At 38.8% G+C, this 20,549-nt stretch overlaps 1 protein-coding gene across 1 annotated transcript in view; it reads right to left on the bottom strand.

The window, feature by feature from the left end:
* The window catches only part of KIF26B (kinesin family member 26B), a 286,178-nt gene that overhangs the window by 100,583 nt on the left and 165,046 nt on the right, over positions 1-20,549 (bottom strand). The window contains exon 5 of the mRNA XM_042023023.1: positions 8,230-8,413. Within this exon, the coding sequence (XP_041878957.1) occupies positions 8,230-8,413 (184 nt within the window). The remainder of the gene's footprint in view (positions 1-8,229; positions 8,414-20,549) is intronic.

The following is a 20,549-nucleotide window of genomic DNA, read 5'->3' as shown; positions in this document are numbered from 1 at the left end:
TGTTCCTACTCAGGGAGAGATTCATTTCACCTTACTTGAGCCAGCCAAAATACAGATATCTCATTCTAAGGCAGCTGTCTGTGTTGCCTCTGTAATCAACTGAAAAAGAAAGGTACATCTAGTAGGCAAGTCAGCCCAATTCTCTCCATTCCTCCACAAGAGGAATACATATGACCAGCCTAGATCAGAAAGGTAGTGATCACCTAAGCTAGCAACATGAATCACATCCTAAGGTGGCAATAATGGTGGCACTAAAGAGTGAAGAAAAACGTAAGAATATAATGACTCAAAACATGGGGATACATGCTTGTCATAACAGCACAAAATATGGATCAATGTCAATAAAGAGATATTCCCCAAAATGGGTTTGAATCCTAAGGGAAAAGGCAAAAAATGGTGAGACTCAATCAGAGGACATACATTCCAATGGTATTCTCAGTATTAAAATGCAGTTCATGTTGGCTCTTCCTCAGCTGAGCTAGTTATCTATTGAAGTCAGCATTGTACCAGAGAAATGACGTAAGGCCCAGACCTTTAAAAAAAGAGAAAGCAGAATAACCTTGCAGTTAAACCAGGAGGTTCAGACAAATCATTATCCCACGATGTTACAGCAGTGCTACAGCAGAGCCTCCTGCAGTGTCACCATCCCGCCTGCACCACTGCTCTCCAACACGTGCTGAGAGGAGTCAAACACCAAAGGAAAAGGCTGGGAGGAGAAGAGCTTTAGGAAATTTTAAAGAAAAAGGAATTGTAATAAGGTCTACAGCTGACTGCTCAAAGTACAGTGCCTGCTACTTGCCTAAGATCTAAGAAAACTCACCACGGTCCTGGGTTTAGCACACTGTCCAGTATTTAAACTCCTTCTTCAGCATTGGCTGAGAAATACTCTTGAAATTTTCAGTTCCTGTCATCTTGACTTTCCTGATTTATATTAATCTCTTCCTCGTGAATTTAAAAATTAATTTAATGAGGTAAGGCATGTAGAGGAGAGGGCAGGGAAGAAGAGGACATTTCGGGAAGTACTACCGAAAGTCTTAAAAAGGAAACGGAAGTTATTAAGCAGAACTATCAAAGTGCCCCAAAATATCAACCAGCAGTACCACCTGAATTGAAAAGCAAAGTAAATAAAAATGCAATAGCTCAGAAAAACTTGGAGGAGATCAGTATTAAAAACAATGTTTTTATATCCTAGAAAAATCCAGTAATTTTCATTCAAATTGCATGTCCTTCAGAGATTAAGACTTTAAAATAGGTGGCCACTGTATTGTCATACTATTTCAACGACACAGGAATATGTTAAAAGCGTACTTACTAGGTGAGCAAGAGTAAAGGTTTCTGTGGCTTCATTAGGTGATCAACATTAAAACAGTCAAACTAATTGACCGATGTGAGCCTTGTGTATAAGGCCCGTAGCCAAGTAAGAGCCTACAAATTACGGTCATTCCTGCCACTAAGCAACTTGAATCAAGAAAAGAGTCAACTAGCATAAAATGTATAGATTGCTGGGCATAAAATCATATAATAATGCAGAGGGTGCTGGATAAATAAAGTCAGTTAGTAACATACAAAACCTAGTACCACCGCCCTGAAGTGATTTGAGCAAGCTAATTTTCCTTTTGTTCACAGAAAATATCATCAAAATAGACCAAGGTAAACAATAAAAAACTAGACTTTTTAGCTCTTTTCCTGGGTGAAATGTACTATAAAAGAAACACAGAAAAAGATTGATTCTTCTAACACAGAAATAAAATGTCATCAAAGTGAGTTGAGGTGCAGCCTTTTTAATATTTTTTCTGTCCAGTCCAATTCCATCTGGAAATCTCCTCCAGCCACCTCTTGTGCTCACAAGTTCATCAGTACAATTTCTGAATACGCCTAGGAAGATGTCATTACAGGGAGAAACAGCATTTTCATTATTTCTTTGAGAAAAAAAAAGTAATTTAAGGAGCAACAGTCTCTTGTCCATATTTGCTATCACCAATAGCTGGTACTCAGCTTAGGATACAAGTTTTTCTCTGTGATATATGGAAAGAGATCTTTTTTTCCCAAAGCAGAGTTTCACTTAAGGACTGTAAGTTACTCTCTAGAAAACCTCATTTTCTCTGCTGCAGTTTTCACACCACCCTCCCCACCAGTGAAGAGGAAGATGTCTGCTAGTTTGAAAGATGGCTTTATTTTATGGAAAATCAGCAGAGACAAAGGAATTAACAGAAGAGAAAGATAGGTGCCTACACTGGTGGAGCACTTCTAATGCTCCTAGTTTCTATGAAGTAGCAGCTTCTTGAAGCTTCACAAAGAGATGAAACAGTAGTTAGAGCTGTTCTTTAAGTCAGGGAAAATATGACTGCATATAAATTTCTTTAAAATACATGTTACTTTAAACCTCAAAGTCAACCAAGATGCAATCTGACAGGCTTCTGGCATGCCTGGGTTAGTACTTCCACATCCAGAATAAGCTTTACTTTACAGAAAGGCAAACTAAGTGTTCATAGAAAACATGATTGACAAAGGTGAGAGACTTTTGCTAACAGCAATTCTTCCAGATTCTAAAAACTTCACCTTTTACTTAAGGCAGCTTGAGCTTAAAACTCCTCCTAGAAAATCTCATCTAGCAGGAATCTAGGCAAAGTGCAAGAAAGCCTCCACCAGGTCCAAAGAGTACATTTCACAAAGAAAAACACAGTTCTGAGCAATTCTGACTGGAGGGCAAAAGGCCACCTGGATTTCATTCCAAGTGGAACTAACTAATTTGTACAACAATCATGTTGACAACAAAGATGAACACATATGTCTTCTTTAAATGCCTCAAGGGGTCATCCTCCCACCTTTCAGTAGCCATGGTAACTTTGGGGGAAAAAAACAGCTCTCACATAGAAATTGTTTTCTGTGATAAAGGGTTTAAAATCACTTTTGTCATCTATCCGTTAACTTTTGCCCCTGTACACCTGAAGGATGAAGAGAGAATCTCTGCTTTACAAAGGAAAGAGAACCCCTTCTCATTCTTTCTGGAAAAACCTTAAAGATGGTTGGCAGTGAAGTGAAATACAGAACATATTTTGCAAGTTGTGCTGGCTGTTTTGCTGACCGTAGCACAGGTTTTCATAAATGCCCGCTTAATATATATCCTAATGTTGACAAAAAAATCCTGACATCCATCAATCAGCAGGTCAAAATGCAAACTCTGATAGAGGTAAAGGAGGTTTCCTTTACCTTTTGGACTTAAACAAGATGCGAATCAATTTCATTCCCTTCAAATCAACTTTGCAAATCACATAAGTGTAAGAACATCTCTTTACTTCCCTGCACTGATACAAAGAGTTGACATGGCCACTGAAAACATCTTTTGACAAAGACTATTCACATAATGATTCATACAGGCCATAGCCAATATAATAGTTACTCATTATTAACACCCTTATTGCAGTTATATAGCTTGGATTAAAGCATGCCAAAGACAGTGCAATAATTGTTGCCAGATTTAATGAAAAGTAAACAAAAACTATTTTAAGGCAGTGGACAGCTGAAATACTAGCAGTTTGTGAACCCAAAGCTTTGGCATATGCTTCTGTCCCTGGCAAAAGACTGTTGTGAATCTACTCACAAACCTGAATTGCTTGGGCATGAGAGATTTCTTCACTGTTACTTTTGGCAAATACTGTGTTGGTTTGGTAGACACACTTTCAGGTCAGACAAAATGTTCTGATTCTTCCATATACAGTTTTATGTAAATGAATGTGAGAAAAAAGATAAGCTGCAGACTTCTGTAAAATGAATAGTAGATTTTGGGCTTAATTCAATCAAATACTGTGCTGTGATTCTTCAACCAGGCACCAAAAAATTATTTTTAACTGAATTTTCTTTACTACAGATCCTTGGCAGAAAGGTGTATGACTCAGGAGCATCTATCACACTGCCAACTTCCTGCGGCCACTCCTGCCATTTGGCTATGTTTTGGTTCCAATTCATGGCCCCTCCCAGCCAGTCTCCATGCTCAGCCCTGTACTTGATGCCAGAAGACCAGCTACCACATCTCTCATTCATGGCACGTCACAGTAAACAGAATCACAAATTGCAGTTGCTTTTTTAATAGGTTGAAAAGACCACTTGAAGAAAGTTCAATGGTGACTTGCTTCTCCCTGGTAGAAACCTTTTGCATAGGGATTATTTTAGTGCCCAAGCATTGCTATTTTATTTTGAGATTAATAAGTACCAAATAACAAAAATCCACACCAAAAAAAAAAAAAAAATATATATATATAAAGAAAAGTAAACTAATCTCTGCCCAAACATAACAAATACCTCTCAGTGACAGAGGTTTATAAGACTACACACAGAAAAATAATAGATGAAAGAAAGAACAGAGACCACATCCATTTATTCTAACCCCCTGCCACCTGAAAACAACCTATTTATTCAGGCTGGCAGAAAATTTTTCATTCCAGCTGTTTTTCATGTCGAATGTGGGATTCAGCAAAACAACATCTTTCATAGAAAGAACATTTCAGATTTTCATCAAAAGTATTGGTTTACTTTTGATTTTGTTTGACAGAAAATGGAAGAGGAGGTGTAGAGGGGAGGACGGAGGAAAGCAGACTGGGGAGCAAATCTAAGCAAACCTTACTAGAATGGCCTTACAGTAGTTAATCTTAGTGCAGGCATGGAATAGCTCACTATTTCTGCACAGAAAGCCTTTTTGCTCTCTTTTTGGCTTATTGTTAGGAAGGAAACAACAGACTTAAAACTATGAGATTTGGGGAAAAATCATGTACAACCATCCAGAACAGTAGCACTTTCTCTCTGGGTAAACTCAGTAAAAGCAATCTGTTACTCAGAATATGATGATTCAAGGACAGCAGAGAGAGAAGAAATTATGCTTAAGATGTAGCAGTTTATGGAGCAGGATTGTCACTCAGCCCGAAAGAAAACTCTCAAGAACTGACTGTGGGGATACCCCACTACCACTCAAGATCATCTCCCTCTACCAGCAAATACAAATCCCTGGATAAATTATGACCCATGAAAGCACCCCTGTTAATATATTTACAACAGAGTCACACCTTTTTATTTAGCATCAGGAAGAGCTATTTGGAAATGAGTGCAACAAAGAATCTGATCCTTTGCTTGTTTCACTTTGACAATGCAGTACTTCTGCCAGGCTCAGTGGTGTATCTAACATCAAAGTAAAATGCTGACTATGCAGTCCCACCATTTCATTATTAATATCATCTTCCTGCTTCTGTGAAGCTGAACTTCAGATTTCAAATAATACTTCTTCCAAAGTCCAGGCTAGCACAGTTTTGATTTGCAAGGCATTCTGTAATAAAAGGCATGAAGCATACAACCTGAATATATACTCTCTAATACTATACCCTTTTCGTCAATTTAGACACGTCAGCAGAGAGTTGTTGCCATTATCCATCCTAAATGCACTGCTAATTAACTTTTAAATATATTGATGATAGGCAGATCTTCCTATTTTAACTTTTAAAAAATTTATATGCCTACACATTACAGATGAGAAATTTTATAATTTTAAATAAATCATTGACATTAATTTTGCAATGAGAAGTAGAATCTTTGAAATTTCTAGTAGGAGTGAAAATATAAAATAGCAACTGTTTGCTTGCAAATTCATTTTAGAAAACTGTGAAATTAAATTTACCCTCAAAGTCTAAGATTTGATTTACCCAACTTCCTTCCTTCACATCTTGGATATCCCATCTCCCCTGGAAAACTGACAGCTCTCAAGCTGACACCGAGCCAGTAACACCCAGTGTCTGTGCCAGGGCTCACAGCCCTGCAGGAGTGAGCCTGCCTTCCAGGGAGGCCATGCACAGCTGTCCCCCAGAGTCTCAGAAATCCACAATCCTTGGCAATGGCCATCCTTCCAGTTCTGGTGAACCAGACTTTCCAGTAACAAACTGTCACCTTAGAAATTGCCCAGCCCACTCAAACCCAAAGGGAAATAAAGTTTTATCACACTGAGATTGCTGGTAAAATGCTATTTAAATACAAACCAGGAAAAAACCCTAAATTATTGAAAACAACATTTAGCTTCCCTGAACTCACTTCCTCCACATGAATTCATATTTAATAAATTTATACCCTTACAGAAAACACTATATGAGAAAAAATGCTGAGAAAAGTAACTGGTTTTATCAAAACATATCCCAACCACACTTTACAGAACACATATAAACAATGAAAATTTAAAGTAAATAAGCTGGAAATTCCATTACCTCATCTAAAGTTTTTCCAGTCTGACAGATAAATTACATTGTTATCCTGAAGTTATTTACTTATTGTGCCTCACATCTATTTTTGACATATTGAAATTAAAATTGTGCTACAGAGGTAAACTGATGGGAAACTTTGATGAAAGTATACAAGCTTCAGGTCATAATTATAAGGTGCCTCCTAAAAGAAATCAAAAAGGTGAAAAATGAAACTGGCTTCCAGAAACTGCAGGTTTTGCTAATGGAAATGTGGAAAAAATTTAATTTTCTCTAGTTTGACTATATGAAATAACCTAATTTGGTTTTCTGCTTTGAAGAAGCATGTGTGTCAATGTGTTAAAACCTCTTAGCTACTTATATACTCTGATAGCTTTGGGACAGTAAGTCTGAAGTGAAAAGAAATATCCTCCTTCATCATGTAGGCTGCAAAATTTTAGTTTTACTTGCATAGCTAGAAAGCCTGGACCTTGTTCCAGTACATGGTTTTGAAGAAGCCAATCACAGGTCTGTTTTGGAGTATTGCAAAACTGCTTCGCAAGCCCTCTCCACTGGAAACCAGTGGTGAGAGGAATAAGAAAGGCTCAAATCAGCTTGGAAAGTTCAGACAGAGCTATGTGTAGACCCTTTCCTTGGGACATATGAAAATAATAATCCGGAAAAGTGCTGACGCAGTCCAAGATGGGAGATGAGCTCCTGTTTCCAAGAACACACCCTTGATTATTCCTCAATGGAATTTTTATTCAGAGGTAACTCGTCCCAAGCACAGAAAAGTAAGACTCCTGAGAGAATGGCTTCTATTGTAAATCTATTCTGTAGCAACTTCTTATAACAATGAACAGGTTCCAGTTTACTACTCTTTCCCCCACTAAAATCAGAATATGTATCCCTATTAAACTTTTATAAGATCATGACAGATTTCTACATTTTTTTTCCACCTACCAGGCCAGAGGAAAGGAAGGGAGCCCCATGTGGAGGGAATCTCTTTTCAAACAGGCATCAAACCAGCCATGAAAGTAATACCATTGTTCTTTGAAAGGAAACCCTGGAACTGCACAATATAAGAAAGCGAATATCCAAAATCAGCAGTGAAAATTCTGAAGCCCATCCTATGCTCAGCAATCCTAGATCATACATTACAGTTTCTCTTCTGAACAAAAACTTTCACCAAATTCATTGTCACTGCTTAGTATTCAAGGAATATGGAAAAGCTATGCACACAGATGCTGGCATAAGAAACAACCTTGATTAAAGCAAACTGCTTTTCTCAACAACTGCATGTGCATATTCCCAGATGTAATATGCCAGGCTCTCCACTTGTAACAGGGAAAAAGGAAGGGCCACTCAGACAAATTACAAAGCAACAGCAAACTGTATACCCACCTCCTCCATCGCCTCAACATACATATGCACCTAAACAGTATTTTAAGAGGGAATGATTATGCAGAATGGGAGGAAATAACACGACAGAAGGAAAAAGGAGCAATTTATCATTATCAGCATAGGTTTTGTTCAGGTAGATGTACTGGAAGAGAGCCAGCAAACATGAGCCAGAAAGAAATTACAGCCAAGACACCAGTCTGGAAAGCAAGGGATCAGGAACACAAAATATGCCATAGCAAGCAACTGCTATCCAGTTTATACAGCCACAGTGACAAACTACTCCTGAAACCCAGAATGGATATTACCTCCTGGCAGAATGGACATTAACTCCACCTGGTAGCACTGTGGTCCCAATGCAGGTGCATTAGTGTAGCTGGGCTTTGAAGTGTATAACTGCTGCACAATTAGGTCTGTCTGTGTTAAGTCAACTTTAGCTTTATTAGAAATTCACTTGCATTAGTTAACTCGAGTTGTTAGGCCTTTTTACATGTGTTCAGGTATCAGCTACAGTAAAGCCAACTGAGAGAGGACATGGTTTTCCTTAGTGTTTTGCACAAGGATAAAATCTTCTGCCAAAGAAAATAAGTGTTTCGGTGATATTTGCAAGGCCTACCTTGCCCAAACCAGGAGTGTCTTTCACTTTGCTGACTGCCCTCAACAAACATGGTGGTGCAGGGGGTGGGGAAGTCTGAAGGATACTGCTGAAGCAGGTAGAGAAGAGAGGAGATTCAGGAACAGATGATGCAGAAGGCCTGTGCTTCTTCTTTTTGGAAGAAAGGTTCAATTTCTGAGCAGCTCTGTGGGAAAAATGACAATAGTAAGCTAAAACAACCTCAAACATCAACAAGAATAAATGAAAGTATTTATCAGGTTACTGTTTAGGTAGGCTCTCAGTTTTGCCCTCATTGATCCCAATAGTTTCATAATTCTTGTTCTTCCCTCATTAGTACTATTTTAATGCCAATGACCACAAAGTTGCTCCAAATTTAAAGTCTGCACTAAGTAGGGTCACAATCAGGCCTCTGTCACTATCTTACCTGTTGAAACAATTCAGCCTGCAAGAAAGCTCCAAACCCAAACCAATGAGCTATATGACAATTTCTGTTTTAGAATTACAAAAGGTTCACACAGAATTGTGTCTCATGCATAAGTCTGATTAGGAAATGAACACTCGTGCAGAGTTAATTAGTAATAAATGCTCAGGTGACTCTGCTGAGGTGTAAGAAGCCTTGCACTAGCTGTTCAAAATTTTTATCACCTCTTAAAACATAAGCCAGTCTAAAAACTGAACAAATGGTGACCAGTGAAAATATTGCTGTTTGTGATGAGATGGAGACAATCATACAAACTCCAGCTGCATTAACCACTAAGCAGGGGAAACAGTGAAGACTGTTTTTAATAGTACAGTATTCTCAGATAAGAATGCTGAAGTTTGTATAGGCTTTGATTGAAAAGCTAAGCTTTCCTGGAACTGAAACATTCAGTAGTTTTGTTTTGCAAAATGTTTTATTTTGAGAGATAATGCAACATTCAAGTCTTTGTTGCAGCTGGTTTGTTCCAACACTTGTGCATCCTGCACTGCCCAGGTGTAACATCAATATTAATCATGTTGTGCCATGGTTTCCCTTTTGCAAAACAGAGCACTTTAAACAGAGCAGGTATGGGGGAGAACCAACTCAAAGGAGAGATGGATAGAACAATTTTGTTTGCTTCGGCAGACAAATTGGGACTTAATATATGTATAAAAGCAGTCTGTGCTGACAGTAGCTCTCCTTACTTTGCTGAAGTGTGTCACTCAAGACCAATAATTCAAAATCCTCCTAAGTTTTAAGAAGCTTTAGCTCCATTACACTGGTATCAGTTTATATTATCCAAGTCAAAACTTACAAAAGTAATTACATCATTTTACCCAAAGGAGTCAGGGGAGACTGAATATATACACATTTCAATATGCCAGTAACTGGTGTTTGTATCAGGTGTCTCAGACACATGGACAAATGACTGCTTGGCATGACGTTGCCATATTGCAGCTGGTCACAAGCACACTGTGTGCACCACCAGTGTGTGTTCTTTTAGCCTATGGCAAGTGCAAAGCGCTTCCAGATAAATTCATTTCTAATAAAAGAAAAACACTAGGAGATTTTAACTGACCTGACACAGAATTAGAACTCAGAAGTTTCTGTACCACCTCCCTGTCCTTTCTCTTCATGCTGACCTGAAGACTGCAGTTCATAACCTGTCCCTCTCATTTAAGGATACACTTTCTTTTTCATAGAAAATGTACCCAAAATGTGTTGGTCAAAACCATTTTTCCTTTTCCTTGCAACATCTCCATGGTTTGAGAGGATTCAATTATTTCAGCTTCCACACTGTCCATTGCTAATACTTCTATGAAGTTGTCCATGCTGAATCAAGATATTCTGTACATCTTATTTTCACTATAAAATTATTTCAAGAGAAATCTTGTACTCTACTTGAAGCAACTGAAAATGTAAATGTTGGTCAAACATACTGAAAGCTTTACCCCTTTAGTCAAGTGCATTAGTCCAGTCTGAAATATAAGCACTAGCTCCATCCACTATGGTCATCCATCTGGTCTCACCGACTCATGCCCTGGTGAAAGTATATTTCCTAAGAGCTGTTTCCTGAATTGACTGACAGAGCCATTATCCCTCTTGCCACTAAATGCTCCTCCAGAATTTGCTGTTCTTTTTACAAAGCTGACAGTGTAATACAAACCACTTCCTGACCCAACCAAGCACATACCAACATTTTCTGAAAAAAAAAAACAACACTGTTGGAGGTACCTGGCCTTTTCAAAATCTTGGAACTACATTCTAGTTTGACAGTTATAACCTTTGAGATTGCATTCAAATGGAATAACCTGCATTTTCCTTATATTTTTGGCCTGTGACTGGAAAAATGTATGAAAAACAACGAACTATTTCTCACAACTTCATGGGCCTCTCTTTTTTTTCCCAGTGAGAGGAAATCAACACATGGCAGGCTAGAAAATAATTTACAAGCCCTATCAGACTTGACTGAATTTTGAAGGGGATCAAAAAGGCAGTAGGCATCAGGTAATTCTCAGAGCATTTAATTGGGAAGAGAAGGCTAGTTTAACCACATGTAGGCTGCAATATGATACAAATACACAGAGTGTGGCTTTCTTGTGAGCACATTTGCGTGAGCAAAATCCTTCAGCCTGAGTGGCTAGCATTGCTCCAAACACAGCTGGTCATGCCAGCTGGTACTGATTTGGCCCTGTGATCTAGCACATGAGGTTACAAATTCTCATATTTTACTTTTCCAGGCAAGTCAGAGGCCTGGCTCTCCCATGCAGGCTCTCTGGACCACTAGGCTTCTCAGGCAAGGCACGAGGCTGGACCCTGGGAGACCTGAGGACGGTGCAGCTCACAGCCTGCACAGCTCCGCCAGCAGCTGTTTAGGCTCTGCTCTTTGTACAGGAGCCAGCTATTTTATTTTTTTCATTTAATATCTAGTATAATAGGGCTCTGATTTCCACTTGAGACTCTGCCTACTGCTGCAGTAATGGTGATGGCAGTGATGGCAGCATGGCTTTTTGTGCTGACAATAAGCTGATCATACTCCAGGTTGTATTAGCTCCCATTTGAGCCAAGTGATATCAGCTATGGAATATGCAGGGGTGTGCAGGGGGCTCCAGTGCATTGTAAACCACTTCCCCACTGTGTGTGGTATGGCTGTGGTAGGGATTGCATCCACAGAGACTCACAAGGAATTTGATCCAAATTCAATTTTCGAAGGGTATAATTTAAATTGCATTAGACCACTGTGTGAACATACTTATTCACAACAGAACTGTCTTTAATGTCATTTTACTGAATTACCTTCCAAAATAATGCATATTTAATCCAGTTTAGCTAATATACTTTGGATTAACGCCTTCAGATAATTTGGACTATTTCTTTCCTGAGAGTCCCGATGCAAACAAGCAGCTGGAGACTTTTTGAAGGCTTACAAGATTTCTGGCAGAGCAAATAATCACAAGATCAAGAGCTGAAATTGCAGGGGGGACATTAGAAAGCTGATTAAAGTTCAATCCAAATAAAACTAATACATTGCCCTGGCAGGAAAGGGAAACTGCTTTGAAAGTCCACCTGATCCATAGCAAAGACTGAGATCATTTCTTGAAAGGACATTCTCTGCTTTTTGTTTTTTAAAATACAAGTTTAATAATTTATATCTTTCGGCAGTCAGAACTGTTTTCACACCCCACCAGAAACGGTGATATATTTTTTCACCTTAAAACTTCCCCAGCAGGCTGGGATTTTCAAACACATTGAATGTAGAAGTAACTTCCCTACCCTGGAAGACAATTCAAGACTGATAGGAACTTTCTGAAAGCTGAAGATGCTCCATGTGACTTACTGAAGAAATGGAAGTAAACCATCTTAGGGCTAATACTGAGATGCAAGGGGGAAAGCATGCTCTTTGGAAACATGATTAGAGAGATGAATGAACATAAATGGATTAAATAATCCATTTTTAACACAGAACAAAGGCACATCTCGGAGTGGTGCAAAGAACTCTGCTAAGTTATTCATACTACTTATAAGCAATACAAGAATGAAGTTGCTTAAACTCTAGGAAAAATAAAAGGCATTGTGGAAAGCTCTGTAAATATCTTGCTTAGAGAAATCATTGGGGTGATTTCTTACAGTACAACATATGTAAGGAAACTCTGTGGAAAGAATAGTTTGAAAATTCATGGCTTCTAAATTAATGCTAATAAAATTCAAGGGACACTTGTTTAGCTTGATAAAAGAAAATGTTTTTTTCAGCAACACATCATCCAAGGCAAAGTTAAAACTTTAGGACTTGTCAAAGTAGACGTCAGTAGGCCCACGAAGTTCATTAGATTTAGAAGGAGGTGGAGCATTAAGCAGATACTTAAAATACTATTGACATTTGTGTCAGCAAAGTTCATTGATAAGTAACACTGACTGACACACTCCTCCATCAGTGACATCTGAAGAGATTTCCTTAGGTGAGTATCTCTGTATAATTATTCCTTACTGGATGTTCATACTACACTAAGATGCATCCAGTACTTATCACCCTTGGAAACAGAATTCCAGATCATAGACGATATTGAGCTGGCATATCAGTTTCTGTGTCAAAATAGGAAGTGAAATTTCATTTTCATATCATATTTTCCACAGAGAAAATTACTCACAAGCTATGGATACTAAACAGTCATGTATTAACTAACTTTATTGTAAATATTTACAATTTTAATTCAAACTAAAAAACTATTTTTCTTCCGTATTTGGAGGCACAATTCCATTTTATAGTAAAACTATTCTTGGCTGGGTGCACCATTCAAGGAGTAAGGTATGAACTTTATCTCTGCAAGGGATGGCTTACCAGAGGATGTGATGGTTAGACAAGCCCGAAGTATGTTAATGACCTTCCATGGCAATTAAAACACTACCTTTACTTACCCAAAACTGTCTTGCCTGCTGTATTTTAATGTATGTTGGAAAATAGATGGAAGTTTAATTTGGAAATCAGTCTTCTGAGCAAACTCTCTAAGCATATTTGTGCAGGTATATCATCAGCTATAAAATAGACCTGTGTATCTGTGATCAGCAGTGTTTGTTACCCAGCATGAAACATTTGTATCCTACGGTCTCAGGCTGAGCACATATAGTGAAAGACACCATTATCCAGCCACACCCTCAAAACAAGAGCTGTACTGATGTTCTTCTTTTCTTTCTTTTTTTTTTAACCCCAGACATAATTTCTCCCATAGAACAAAGCAGAAGTTTTAGACTGTCACCTACAAAGTAAAATGTAATCTGTGTAGTATTTTAGTTAACTGACTGTGCTGGTTTCAGCTGGAGTAGAGTTAATTTTCTTCCCAGTGGCTAGTGTGGAGCTGTGTTTTGGGTTTGTACTGAACGCAGTGAAGATAATATAGAGATGTTTTTGTTATTGCTGAGCAGGGCATACACAGAGCCAAGGCCCTTGCTGCTTCTCCTACAGCCACACTGGTGAGGAGACTGGGAGTGCATGGGAGGCTGGGAGGGGACGCAGCTGGGACAGGTGACCCAAACTGACCAAAAGGATATTCCAGACCAAATGGCATCATGCTCAGAATATAAAGTGGGGGGAAGAAGGAGGAAGGGGTGGAATGTTTGGAATGTTGGTGTTTGTCTTCCCAGGTCACCATTATGTGTGATGGGGCCCTGCTCTCCTGGAGACAGCCAAACACCTGCCTGCTCATGGGAAGTACTGAATTAACACCTTGTTTTGCTTTGCTGGTGTGCATGGCTTTTGCTTTCCCTGCTAAACTGTCTTTATCTCAACCCACGAGTTTTCTCACTTTCACCCTTCCCATTCCCTTCCCACTCCCACTGGTGGGGGAGAGAGAGAGCAGCTGCCTGGGCTTGGCTGCTGGTTGGGGTTGAACCACGACACTGGCAGAATGTCAAACAAAGGAATACTGGAATCCTGCCACTAGTTTTGATTATTTCCAACTCAAATGTTTGCCAACATGGTTTCCAAGTGTATTTTCTGCTTTGGGTAAACATGTTTATATGAAATATCCTAGAAAAGTCCTCGTGGTAGCTGGAAGTTAAAAAACAATGGGATACTGCAAATTTACAACCATGCAGATTCTTTCTCTGTGAGAAAAGCCAGTCTTGATTTTCTGTCACACAAGGTCACTCAATAGTGTTTCATCCAGGATCTTTCATTACTAAATTATGTCACCTACATGCTGCCCATACAAACTGGACAGAGTGCACTGAATGGGATGTTCACATTTCTGACTGTAGGGCTCTAACCCACCTTCTCCGAATTTTCAGCAAAATTGATTCGATTTCTTCCATTCACCCGCATAGGTGATGCATGCTCAGTAAGGCCACATCACAGCCAGGCTGACCTGAGTGCTACCACCAAAAAGGGAGACACCACACCTGCCACTGCCCTGTCTACATACTTCCTTTCCCTCTCTTGCTTCTTTCTCACATTTATTTTGGCTTGCCTGCTACTGCTTTGACCTCCTAAATGGGCTTGTTCCAAGGGTGTTCTAAATCATACTTATTTGACATGGCTAATATGCCTGAATTCTATGGCAAGGTCTTTCCCAGCCTTAAAATCTGAGGCATGTGGTATGAACTGTGGTTTCATATGAATCTCACATTTCTATCTGGAGGGCAACAAATTGGCCAGGAGCCATGGCTTCCTCTGTGCCATGCCTTCCCTTGCATCTTCTAAAGCAAAGAGAAGAAAGATGCTTTAGAGGATGTTTAACCCACAAGCTAACAGCTTGCTCTGCCACCCCTCCACCATCTGCTGCAAACCAGGGGTACCACGGGGGAAGCTTGTTCAAGAAGCAAGAACAGCCTCCAAGAGCTTTTCCTCGTACCTCTCCATGGAACAGTTTTTTCTCACCCAGAGTGAAAGCAAAAAGACAAAGTGATAAACCTTGCAGCTGTCTTGCCATGTCCCTTCTCAGTCCTCATTCCCTGCCTTCCAACAGGAAGCTACAAGCTATAAACAAGAATCAGGACAAACTGTATTCCACTTCAATTCTCGGGGTGGCCAAACCCAGGGCTGTGGTGTTGCAGCCTAGTAAGATATGTAAGGAATGAAATAAAAATCCTCAGAGGAACACTTTCAGGATTTGTAGTTCCAGTAAGATTCTTAGTATTTGTGTTTAATTATTTTACAATGCCTTTAAAATCTGGAGATAATTTGAGCTTTCTGCTTATTCTGTAGAAGGTATAATAAACATCTCTCCAAAGCCCAGTAAACACTTGCCCCTTATTGTTCTCTTTATTTTTATGCATGCATTCAATTTCATAGCAACAGTAAAGCTGTCCCAGGCTCTAATCTTTCATATCTTGGGTGGTAGTTCAGACATTTTGGCCACAGTGCCTTAGTGACTGTCCTCTCCCCAGGAACTGTACTGTAACTGTCAAGAAACTCCTTATTTTTAATTTAATTAATTATAAAAAGTCAAAATAGATCTTCAAACTTTATTCTGGATAGGTCTTATAAAAGCTGAGGCACACAGGCAAACTCAGTGAAATTAACATCACAGACATGCTCTTATACTAGCTTCAAAGTTGAGTAAATTCTTTGGCAACAGAGCTGCTCCTAGATTGCAGCAAAACGAAGATGAGGAGTATGCTTTCAGACCAAGAGCTTAAGGAGAAGCTCAAAGTTCTACACAACTATACTGTGGGACAGAGGACTCATATTCTAACAGCTGTTATTTGAGGGAAACCCCCAGTTTTAGAGAAGGATAGGACAAGATCTGAAACAAACCCCTTCTCATGTCATCACTGTTTGATTCACAAAGTTCTCTTCTGCAGGCAGCACTGTATTCCAGCAGAGATCTTTTTCTCTAACCTGTAAGTTCCTGGAAAACTCTAATTTGGTGACAGATGTCTTTCTGCCTTTGGCAACAGGATTATTCATTAGCACTCATGCATAAAGGTAATGTTGGCAAAAAAAGAAACAACTCAAACGAACCACCACATTTGAAATTTCTACAAGAGGTCATACCCTTGTCCTTCAATGGTACCCATCAAGAAAACTACATATTGACTCAATATCTTGATACATTTAGCTAAAGAAATATAATTTCTGATTTCTTTCTTTTTCTCCTCCTTCTCTTCTTAATATGGTTCCTAAATTTCAGGCATTACTGACCAAGGTAGTGGTCACACACACTACAAAAATGACCAGATTCACCTTTTCTGCTGTTATTGACTGCAGACACACATAATCAACCTGCATTTTTAGAGAAAAAGAGTGATTTTGGTAACAAGCAGAAGAACCCAACCATGTGGAAAATGTTCAGCAATCAAACAAAGAAGAGAAATCACTAGTCAATTTTTTTAAAGAGTGGGTAAAGGTTGTTTCTACTATTAATCTAGCTTGTTTTTCTCTACAAAAAAATGGTTTTATAAAAAATGGTAGTCAGACAGATGACAGTGCTCACAACATTATCCTTTTCTTGGAAAGCTCTGAGGATCAATTGGATATGTGTCACTGCGTGCTTAATGCATGAAGCAAGCTGACCAATTATACTTGGATAAAATAAAATAAGATGTTTATCACTAGTTGAATATAGGAAGAAAAACAGATATATTTACTATAACTCAAATTAATTTAAATGTAAGAACTTATCAGTTACCACCATGGTTACTTGGCAACCCATTTTCAAATCAGAGTAGACTTTAATTCAGTCACACAGAGCTGAGGGCAAGGACTCTAGTATCTTCCAAGGAAAGGACAGAAACAGGCTCCATCCAGCTCAGCCTTTGGGTGTTAAGACATATTGCCCATTTATACTGAGGATTTATTTTGCAAGGCACCAGCATTTCCACTAAGTGGAAGGAGATGTGCACTGTTTTATCTTTGTAGTGTTATTGTGTAAAACAAGAAATATACACAGATGTTACACTTGTTAACTGTAAAATAATAACGGTATAGATCTACAGTTACACTGCCTTCTTGTGAAAGTTCCCCAAGGAATAGCTGGCAGATTTTCCCTATGTCTGAGATAACACAGGAAATGCCAAACCATTGGACTGGACTCCTGGTTAGTCAGCCCCTCGCTGACTCTCCTCATGAGCAGTTGTGACAGCTCAAAAACGTGACTAACAGAAGCTTTGCAATGAGGGGCCCACAAACCACTGGCCATTTAATAACAGTCCTTAAAATCACATAAAGAAAATTCTTTAGCTGTAAGTTTTATGGAGCTTATACGATTACAGTTATTCTATTACCTTGAATGCTAAAGCCTGACCACATACTGTGCAGAAAGCTATTCTGCTTCATATCTGTCCCATTCAGCAAAAACCTCTCATAACACCAGGAGAAAATGCAGCCAGCACACAGATTCACAGTCCATTTTGTCATTGTTTAACTTTCCGGTTGGCAGAACCATAAAAAGGTTAAAAGGCAGGTATGTTTTACAGGGGGTTTTGCCTCATCAATATTTTTGAGGTCAGCACATTTAAAATAACACCAGCATACAAATGGTAAACTATTCTGACAATGCAGATGCACTGAAATTCAATGCACTTAAGCCCAGCTCTGATAAGCCATCTCCTGTCATAGTAAAAAATATTTCCTCTGAGAGTTCCTGTTAGTTTTGCCTTGGACTTATTTAAGTCACCACCAGGAGATGGTGATAATTCTTTGATACACATTGTTTTCAGCTACTGGAGACTACCGCTGTTACTATAAATAACATGCTATGGTCCAAGTCTGAGGTCTTCCTCTTAGCAGACTGCACACACCCTAAAATCAGTCCAGTCCCAACAGCTGATACACAAAGCAGACAAAACAAAGGAAGAAATTTTATGATCCCACCTTCCTAGAGACAGGCTGAAGCTCAAAGAAATTTATGAATGGTGGGACCTAATAAATTCATCTATATTTTCTCAGCAGATTCACACAAATAGTTATGGTTATTTTGAATATGCCTAATAGCATCCCCTCCAGTACCTACAAGAAGGGTACCAAGATGACAGACTTGTGCTCCATACCAGGATATGGAATGAGAACAAGAGCTAGTGGGCATATGTTGAAGAAAGAGGAGTTTGGACAGGGTATAAGGAAAAGCTTTTTCACCCTGAAGGCATCCAAGCAATGCTGTGCAGTTTTTGTGCTTGGGCAAGTTTAGCCCCAAATGGATAAAAGCCTGGGCAACATGTCCAACCTCAGAGCTGAGCCTGCTTTGAGCATGAAGTTGGATTAGAAACATCTTGATGTCCCTTCCAGCATCTACAATCCAATGATGCTATGAAAGAAATGTCAATGTAAATCTGAAAGCAATAAAATATCATGCTGTATTTTTTTCTTTCAAAATGTACTTTCTCTGAAAATTTTCAACAGAATCACTTGGTGTCAGTCTCAGAAATTTATGAAATTCAAAATTAAATCTTTAATTTTCAGTATATTAATTTAAATATAACTGGAGGAATGTCAAACTACAGTTTCAAACTGAAAATAGTAATAGCTACTTCTTTTCTGCAAGATTTTTATGAAAACACATTAAATTTTTTTTTAATTGTTTACTTTCTGGTAGCATATTAGCTAATCAGCACATGCTGATGAATTTAGTTTCATTTGAATGAAATTATTTGAATGAAATCCACATTTCTTGCTGAGAAAAAAAAATGACACGAATTTCACCCAGGTCACCTTCAATGTTTTATGATAAAACCTCTCTCTATCTACTGAAGTCTCAGGCAGTAATTCTACACAACACTAAATGTCCTCATATCCTACCACTTTCAGGGGAAGTCCCATGTGCCCAGCCTCTTGCAGGAATGCTCAGCATTCTGCTGGCTTGGACCCCACCTCCTTTGGGAGCTGACCTTAATATTTAACCTACTTTAATCATGCTGCAGAATGATTATGAAAAATAATGAAACTGGAAAACACTATTAGTGTTGGCAATTTCTGATATTTTTAAAACAAACCTTTTGTTCTTTTTTTTTTCTATTTCCAGTAAAGTGAAATTTAAAAAAAACCCATGAAATTAAATACACCATACAGAGTAGTAAGGCATTGCCAGAAAGAATTGAACTGTACAAATGTGCAGCCCAGGTACCAAAAAGCAGAATTTATGACATGTAAAGTCCTTAATCTGCAGCTTTTTGCTCATTACCTGTTCAGATTTCAGTGAAAGCCAATTAATTTTCAGTTCTGAGGGCACTTCTCAGATAGTTGCATAAACAACTATACTGAACGAGTTTGTTTCTTAGCAAAAGCAAATTTTTGAAAATACCTCCAGGAGTGGGAAAGTAAGTTATTTGCAATGGCTCAAAATTTTATGCAAAAATGTTTCTCTAAACTCAACCTGTCTCATATAAAGAGGGCAGGAAAACACATTTGCTGTTTGATTTTACTTGGATCTCAATCTCTTTTGTGATTTGTTGATAGAACCTATATTTGCTGTTCCACATGAATAAAGTGCCAGTAACTCCTGTTCAATATTGCTGAAATACAGCTGAGAGTCAGGGGTGCAGGGGGGAGGGATATTAGAGGAATTAGCAAGGGTCTTGTCTGCTCTTCTGTAACACCAAAGGCACTGCAGTCTCTGAGTCTCCTGGGTCCACAGTAGATATTACAAATACAAGGGGTAATATTACCCAGAAAAACCTTTTGCCTCTTAAAATGCACATGGCCCCCTCTAAGAATAAGACAAAAACTGTATTTCTTACTATATTTCTTTTATACCAGAGGACAGGAGAAGGAGAGCACTTTCTGTGTACAGTGAGTATACTTTGCTTTCCAGAGCAGATGATAACAAAGAGATTCATCTGTTCCTTTTGCCCTACTACAGCCACCTGCAGCAAGGCTCAAGCAGGTCAGATGCTGCCTCACCCTATGTTTGCAGAAAGAGAAGTCATTATTTTCCATTTTGGAAATTTGATCACACTCACACATTCGGTATATTGGTCATTTTAAATAACCTAAACTGGCCAGAAAATAGAACTCAGAATTTAGTTTCCAACATCACAAGATTCTGCCCTCACTTGAAATGCTTTTATCAGATTTAAACAACAGAGGATGGAAACCTTATTGACGGGGTAATATAGTTAAAATTAAGCTGACCAACTGATCTGCTGTGTCTGAGGTTGCCTCTTTGTATTAAAGAACTCCTCAGCTCCTTCACAATAAAACATATTCCTGTTGAAGCTTCTGAACAAAATGAAAGTTTCATTCTATCTGGAAGATACTGATCCATTTGGGACTAATTCAAGCTTCCTAGATTTATCAGTTTAGGCCTCCTGAGCTCATAACAAACCTGTGCAGTACTCTGAGGAGCCTCAAGCAGACTCTCCCTTCACGCTCCCATCCCAATTCTTCTGTGACCTAGTACCCAGCAAATGTAGCTTGCAATCAGCCCTCTCT

Source organism: Corvus kubaryi, unplaced genomic scaffold, assembly GCF_017639235.1.
Source record: "Corvus kubaryi isolate FWS band 111438036 unplaced genomic scaffold, C.kubaryi_AGA036_p1.0 37232, whole genome shotgun sequence".
Lineage (NCBI taxonomy): Eukaryota > Metazoa > Chordata > Aves > Passeriformes > Corvidae > Corvus > Corvus kubaryi.
Note: the sequence above shows the minus strand (reverse complement) of the source record. Positions and strands in the feature narration are given on the sequence as shown.